Genomic DNA, 8,233 nt, shown 5'->3' with positions numbered 1-8,233 from the left:
TTCCAGTGGGAATTTTTTAATTTTTTTATTTTTTCAAATAAAAAAAAAACTAGTTACAAGGAAGTATCTTGATTTTATTTTTCTGTCTCTATTCTTATCTATCATCAATCATATTTAAGGCCAGCATCTTCAAATTTCTTAGTTCCATCTTCATTTTGACCTTGTTAGTGAGTCTGCATCAGGTTTCCTTCAGTCTCCCTTTTTTAAGAATACTTGTGATGACATTTAGGGCTCACTTAGATAACTTATGTTTATATATATGTGTGTATATATGTGTATATTTATATACTATGTGTATATAGATGTCTCTGTGTATCTCTAATGATAATGTTATTACAGATATGTTTTATTATATGTATATGTCAGTATATTGGTAAATATATAGATACATATAGAACTATATATACATTTATGAATATATCCATATATACACATATGCATATATTTATGTGTGATTTTAGTATAGTTATGTAATAAATACCTGTACCTTTATGCATATAAATATATTTATGTATGCAAGGATTTTCAGAAAAGATATGCGTCAAATAACCCACATATCTAACACTCCTTTAGTGGATAATTTAGAAAGCTTGTGACCTGTTCTGTTTCACAGGCAGTGTCTCCAGCTCTTAATCTCCACTAACAAATGGACATAGAGGAAAAACGCCAGTACAAGGACTGTACATTCACTTCAACTCTAAACTTGTTTAATTTCTCCTCTAATGTCATGTGCCAGGATTATCTGCATAGACGTCTCTGATGACATCTCTGTAATATTTCAAAAATCTAGTGGAAGCATTGTCATAACTTACTATAATAAAGGAAACATTTTTGTACTTAGCAGATTTTTGTACTTAGCAGATTTTGTTCAAAACCGATTAAGTGGGTTTTGAATAGCGGTATTCAAAGGTTCTTTTCTAATTCTTAGCCTTCTTCACTGAAAAAAAGGTTAGATTAGGGTGACAAATATAAGCCTAACACAACTTTAAGTTCATCCTGTTTTAATATTTTATCACTAATATTTATGACAAATCTTTGAGACAGAATTTATTATTCTCACATTTTAAATTAGCAAATAGTAAATTAGAAAGTCTGAATATTATCTCAAGGTTGCTGAGTGATAGATGGCATTTGAATTCTGGACTTTCAGGCTGTGAAGCAGATTTAGTAGTTTATACTACATCTTTTCCTACTACTTCAAACTCTGTGTTTCCTACTTGACTAAAGATTGTAAACTATATTCATCATATAGTTTATTTAGGGTGTTGTCCCTTGTGATCTCAGTTGTATTCCCAAACCTTCTTGCTCTCCTTCTTCCTGTCCTCCAGCTCAGCTTCCCAAAGCTGGCTCCTCTGGCTGTCACCTGGGAGCTTTTTGAACATTCCTGGTCGTGAATTTGTACTATAATCCTACAAGATGTTCTCACTGGGGAAAATTGATTAAAGGAACACAGTAACTCTCTGTGTTAGTGCTTACGGCTTTATGAAAATTTCCATTTAACTACAAAAAAAAAAGTATTATGAAAATCAGATCTCCTATTGAGTCTAATGGGCTTCTAGTGTCCTTCAAAATACTAAGGGTGTAGGTATGTATTGAATTGTAGCTCCCGAAACTCATTCTTCTCTTTGTGGTTTGATGAGCCTTTGTTTTCAACTCAGGAGCTTGGAAAGCTCTCCCATCTCTTCTGTACCTTAGGGTTTCAAAGCATTATTGTTACCTTCTCCCTTCCTCATACATGTTCATCAGATTAAAATCACCCCAAACTCCTGCTGAGAGATGATCTGTGTGAGATCTTTACGAGAAGAACACATAAAACCTCCAGGTCTTATCTCTTAGGGGTCATCTGCACCAGGCTCCTCACCTACAGTCCATTAAAGGAGACTCCTCAGCTGGGGGAAGTTGAGGGGAGATCCTACAGGCACGGTCCCTGGAGCTGCAGCCCTCACACTCTGCCACCTGTGTGTCAGGTAGGTCAGAGATGCTACGGAGGCAGCCCTGGTGTGTCACGCTGGAGAAGACTGCTCCAGGTCAGTCCTTTCTGAAACAACTATTTATTTTCTGAGGAAATACTAAATGTCCAAAGTGCATATTTCTTTAAATGCAGCCAGGCTCCTTGTGGGCTGAGCCAAGGGTTGGGAGAGTGAACTTCTCCTTCTTAAAGTGGGCAAAGAGGACCTGTCCTAGTGTTTCTCGCAAGCCTCTATGAGGCCTTCTGTTCACCTGTATGTCCTGTGGGTTGAGGCAAGATTCCCACCATAATTACAAATCTAGGAGAGTGGGTCAGTTCCTTTAGAAGTAAGAAACTTTCATTTGGAAATGGGCCATTTGTTCCTGCGCCGGTGTGTTATGAGCATTCCTATGCATTTCTTCTACAGACTTGATAAAATGTCTTTCTTCTCATCATGGATCAAAGCTATTTTAATCATTGGCTTGGCATTTCCTCTTTATTGTGGTGAGTAAAATTTTCAATCCTGGATGAAGCAGTTCACACATCATAGAAAATGCAGGAAACAACTCCTATTATCAAGGAGTGGAGGAGCTTGCTGTGCTGGGCGTATAATACTTAAATTGGCACAATGAAATGACACGTGTTACAAATATATTTTCACAAATTGCATCAGTTGATTGGTTTCTCATTTCCCTGCTTAGAAAGGTAGAGATAGAAAGGGTGGTTAGAATGAACAGTAGAATTTAGATATTTGTTCATTTAGGACTAAAGATATTTATCTAATTTTCCCCATTTTTGGAGTTCGGATTTCATGGTTGCTAAATGCAGAGTGTGGGGAGTAATACTGTCCTCTAGATCTGGTATTCCTCAACAATCCTACTCATTGCTTGCCAGCTCTGAGTGCACTAAAGTCAAAATGTGTGTTAGGACAGAACTAATTGATCCCTCTGCTGACCACTTATCTTTCTTAAAGCACAAGGTGGCCCATGAATTTCAGAGTAGAGTAGCTGTGAGGTATTAAAGTGATTCATGATACTCGAGCTGAGTTTGAAGAAATTAAGTAGTAAGTAACTTATTCATATTAAGTGACTTCATACAAGCATATTAAGTTGCACTAAGCAAGGTGTTTTTTCTCTGACTAGAATATCTTATTTATAAAAATGAGGAAAAAAGATATCTCCACAGGAAGTTTTGGTGATTATTAAACCATACTTAAAGTTATTTTTTCATGGAGAGGTGAATTTAGAATTCTGTTTCCAGATTCGGAGTTATTTTGTGAAGTTGTTATTTTGATACTGCCACAGTAGCCTCACCTCATTACTTGATTGTTTGTGTAGGTGATGTGTATAGATGTGGGTATATCCTATCAAAGACTGTTTTTCCCTCTTCATCATCTTAGTTTTAATCTTCCTTTTGTATGTTGATTGTAGAAACTTCTTTTGCATCTTCAAGAAAAATGAGTGAAATGCGTGAAGCTGTAAGTTTATATTGATTAATGTGGGAATTGAAAAAGGTAAACTTTTCATTATTTAGTTTAAAAGGTAATTTTACCAAAAAAAAAAAAAACCCACCTAATAATTCTTCAGAAAGTAAGATGAAGTGTCCTTATTACTCTAAGTTCAAGAAATAGAATCTTGCCAGCCATTCAAACCATCTCTCATTTCAGACAAGGTAAAAATATCCCTTACTCAAAATTTTATTATTGGGCGTAAACTTTGTTATATACCATCATCTGAAAGCAGTTAAGTGGTGTTTAAAGTAGCGTTGTTTACCCTAGAAAAGAGAAAGGCTAAAATTAAAGTAGTTAAAAAAAATTTTCCAATTATAGGAGGAATATAAAATAATAATTTTCATAAAACCTCAGAGTGAAATATTATACAGAGGTGAAGAAAATCAACTACATTTCTGAACAACTAAACAGATGAATATATTTAAACATGCCTAAAAATCAGCTCATATAGCAATAAGTAAGTGAATGAGCATTCCTATGTTCCAATAAGAATTTAGGTATTATATATTTTAAAAAAAAGCAGGTTATGTCAGTATACACACACTTCTATTTCTTTATGTAAATTACCAACACTGCCATTACTAACCAAATTATATATATATGTATATGGTTAAATATACATTTATAAATACTAATATATATGAAAAAATACATATATGGTAGTAATCTGGAAGTATCAGATTATCTAATAGTGAAACTCTTGAGAAAAACGGGAGAATTATAATGAATTCACTTTTTTATACTTGTGATAGTTGCGTTCCAGTGTTGTGTTGGTTTCTACTGTGCAGCATTTTTTATATGTGAGTAACTTGTGTCTATTTTTAAACTTCAATATAGAATATATTTCATTTTGATACATACCATGATGTATTAATAACAAAGAAAATTTTATTCAAGAAATTCATTATCTGAAAAATATTATGTTGTCTGTTTATGTTTAACAGCCAGAGTGTAGTATATATATTCGTCAATTACATTTTTGTAGCAGAGAAATGGATCCAGTCTGTGCAACAAATGGCAAAACATACTCCAATAAATGCGTTTTCTGCAGTGAAAAAATGTAAGAACAAAAAACTCACTATTGCCTCTTCAAAAATAATGAAGACAAAATCAGAAAATAATAGGAACATCCATGTTTCTGATAGCCAAGGCACAGTAAAACATGGAAAATAACTGTTCTTTCCTGTAAAAGCCCCAGAAACACACTGGTAATCTTTGCCTGAAGTCTCATTCATAAAAATAGTTTTTATTTGACCATGAATTCCTGCTGGATGTTTCCTACATGTATAAACCAATTACATTTACTTGATTTAATTGCTTGACTTAATACTGGCAGTCTGGTGGCCGGGATAATGTAATTCTTAACTCCAGAGGTTGAATAATAACCTCTGTGATGTAGCTTCAAGCTACAGGGAGCATAACTGAGCAAGAAATTCTACTGCCTTTAGAAATTTAAATCCATTACAATTTATGTCAGAAAGGAATTCCTCTGATGGTTCACTTTGTCCCCTGAACTCCATGACGAGACTCCAAACTTTCCTCAGAGAGCAGGGCAGTCTAGGACACTTCTACCTAAACTCCCTTCCTGCCTCCTTCCCTCTGCGGGTGTTCCCAGTCTAAAGGTTCAGCCAGCCATCCTACTTCCTGCCTCAGTTTCTCCCACTGGTATTTCCTCTCACTGAATTGGGCTTTTACTTTTAGAGACCCAGGACTACAATCTCTAATCTTCTTCTTGAGGTCTGGGTGGGTTCCAAGGCTGAGTCAGGAGGGAACATGTAGAAAGAGTCAAGTCGCCCCAGGGGGTCAGAAGGACCTGTGCAGAGTAGGGGGCGTGGAAGGGGCCCTGCTACTTTGGGAGCACAGCCCTCCTAGCTCTGTCATAGTCAGAGTCTTCTCATGGAGACACACTTAGTGCAATAGTCAGGCAGTTTTAAATACTTTCTAAAAATAATTTTTCTTTCTTTACAGAGAACATGGAAGATTTGATTTTAGTCACTGGGGTCGTTGCTGACTCTGCCTCAGCCACACATTCCTACGGCTTTTATTGCAATCCTATTTTGCTATGGATTCTACAACCAATTAGTCTTCTAAAACAGGGCTTTAAATTCCTAGATGACCAGACTATGCCTTCAGTAGTACACAAGACAGAATGTAGATTGTTGGAGAATTTTTCCAACTCTAAGAACCCACCAATGAAAAAGATTCCTTTTTTCTTTCTTCAATTAAACATTGACAATGGTAAACCTACCTTAATTGTGTGTTTGATAATAGAAAACCTAATACAGTTTGTAATCATGAATATTTCAGTCAATAAAATGTTAAGTAATATTATCTTTATTAAAATACTCTTTCTGTTTTTGGTTGATTAGTGGGTTAAAACACCTGAATACTTTTGGTAACTATAATTAAAGAAATAGTCTCAAAGGTGAATAATCCATCACTTGGAAGTTTATTAAAAGTGCAGGCAGTTGGGCTTCTCTTTATTCTAAAGAGTCAAAACCTCTAGAAGAGGAATCTGGGAACGTGAATTCTAACAAATATTACACGTCAGTCTTCTGATCACAAATGCTAGCCAAGTGGTTCAGTAGCAGACCAGCCAAATTTGCCTTTATTGATTTAGAATATTCATTTGTGCTCCATGTCTGACGCTTCTCTATTTATCTCCAACCAGCAAGAACTGGCTTTATTTGAGTGGTCAGTTTTCATTTAAAGCTTGGTCCAGACAGAACTGTAGACTGACTACTAGAAAGCAAGTTTCAGGATGCTGCATATGTCATATCAGACCTGCTCGGCTTTTCAGTAAACATTTTTACCTCTAAAAGATAATCTATATGGGAATTACTTATTCATTTACATTCTTTAATAGTAATTCCTAATGAAAGTATCCATTAAAATATATAAATTTAGAGCCACATTATTAAAATCCATTCAACCACTTTAATGGCCTTTTTCATTGTAAAAGACATATATAAGAAATATTATTCAGTGAATTGCTCGTAAACTTATGCATGTATTCTTTTCCATTATAAAAAATTTAAAAATTAATTGAAGAACACTTTGTTTACAATATCATAAAACTTAAAACAAACTTTGTTTTTTAAGTATATATTCACAATGTTGTGCAACCATCACCACTATCTTCTTACAGAACATTTACATCATCTCACCCATTCCAAGAAAAAAAAAAACAACAGATAAACCGAGGTACTTCCCAATACCCCACCTATAATTCTTGGCAACCACTAAACTGCTTCTGGTCTCTCTGCCTCTTCGGGACATTTCACATCAATGGAATCATATAACATGTGAGATTTTCTTATAAATGGAACATATAGGTCTGTATCTACAGTAATACTTTGTTTTATTGCATTTTGCTTTATTGTACGTCATGGACACTACACTTTTTACTGATTGAAGGTATGTGGCAACCTCATATAAAGCAAGTGTATCAGTGCCATTCTTCCAACAGCATTTGCTCACTTTGAGTCCCTGTGTCACACTTTGGAAATTCTTGCAATGGTTCACACTTTTTCATTATTGTTATGTTTGCTATAGTGATTTGTGATAAGTAATCTTTGATATTTACTACCATGACTCATTAAGAATCATTTGATGGTCAACATTTCTTTAGCAATAAAGCATTTTAAAATCAAGGGGCATGTACATGGTTGCTTTAGACATAGTGCTATTGCATGCTTAATAGACTGCAGTATACTGTAACAAAGCTTTTCTGTGCACTGGGAAGGCAAAAATTTCATGTGACTCACCACTGAAATATTTAGTTAATTGGTGGGCTGAAACCAAACCCACAAAATCTCCAAGGTATGCCTAAATATCAGTATATATAGAAGGTATCTTTTGTTTCCAGTTTCTTTTACTTAGCAAAATGTTTTCAAGGTTCATCCATGTTGTAGGATGCTATCATACTTCTTTGCTTTTTATGACAAAATAATAATCCATCGTATAGATAGAACACATTTTCTTTATCCATTTTATCAGTGGACTGAATCTCCTTGATGTGTATAATGACACTGTAGCTATTAACAGTCCTGTACAGGATTTTGTGTGACCATATATTTTCATGTCTGTGGATATATACGTAGGAGTAGAATTTCATATATACTGAAAGACAAGTACAATTAGCCATTAAAAAGGCATGCTTCTTTTTTGGTAAAAATTTTCACATTTTTATTGAAATTTTGTGATTTCATTTTTGTGATCTACATGGTGGATTTTCTTTGTTTAAATTCTCCAATATTAATTCTTAATGAAATTGTTTAATGGACTGTACATTTTAGGAGTCACATTGTTAAAAAAAAAAAGCATTCAGTTTGTTTCAGGACCTTTTTCTCTGCATAGGTTGTGTAGAAAATAATTCTTCAAAGAGTAAATCACAATCAAAGTGAGATACTACCTCATACCCATTAAAAAGTCTACTATCAAAAAATCAGAAAAAAACCCAGTTGTTGGCAAATATGCAGAAAAATTGGAATTCTTGTGCACTGTTGGAAGAGTGTAAAATGGTGCAGCTACTATAGAAAACAGTTTGGCAATTCCTTTAAAGTTTAAAAATAGAATTACCATATAATCCGGTAGTTCTTCTGGACATATACTCAAAAGACTTGAAACCAAGATCTTGAAGAGATATTTGTATGCCAATATTCCTAACAGCACAGTAGCCAAGAAATGGAAGTAACACCTATGACCATCAACAAATAAACAGATAAGCAAAATACAGTATATACATACAATAGGATATTATTCAGCATTGAAAG

General features: G+C 34.4%; 1 protein-coding gene across 1 annotated transcript; it reads left to right on the top strand.

Moving 5' to 3' along the window:
* Positions 1-2,385: 2,385 nt before the first annotated feature.
* On the top strand, positions 2,386-5,469 carry LOC128050286 (sperm-associated acrosin inhibitor-like). Its single transcript, XM_052642466.1, has 4 exons — positions 2,386-2,452; positions 3,379-3,425; positions 4,403-4,518; positions 5,427-5,469. The coding sequence occupies exons 1-4, from the start codon at positions 2,386-2,388 to the stop codon at positions 5,467-5,469; spliced, it is 273 nt and encodes a 90-aa protein (XP_052498426.1).
* The last annotated feature ends 2,764 nt before the right edge of the window (positions 5,470-8,233 follow it).

Source organism: Budorcas taxicolor, chromosome 7 (genome assembly GCF_023091745.1).
Source record: "Budorcas taxicolor isolate Tak-1 chromosome 7, Takin1.1, whole genome shotgun sequence".
Taxonomy (NCBI): domain Eukaryota; kingdom Metazoa; phylum Chordata; class Mammalia; order Artiodactyla; family Bovidae; genus Budorcas; species Budorcas taxicolor.
This window is presented reverse-complemented; position numbering and strand designations above follow the sequence as displayed.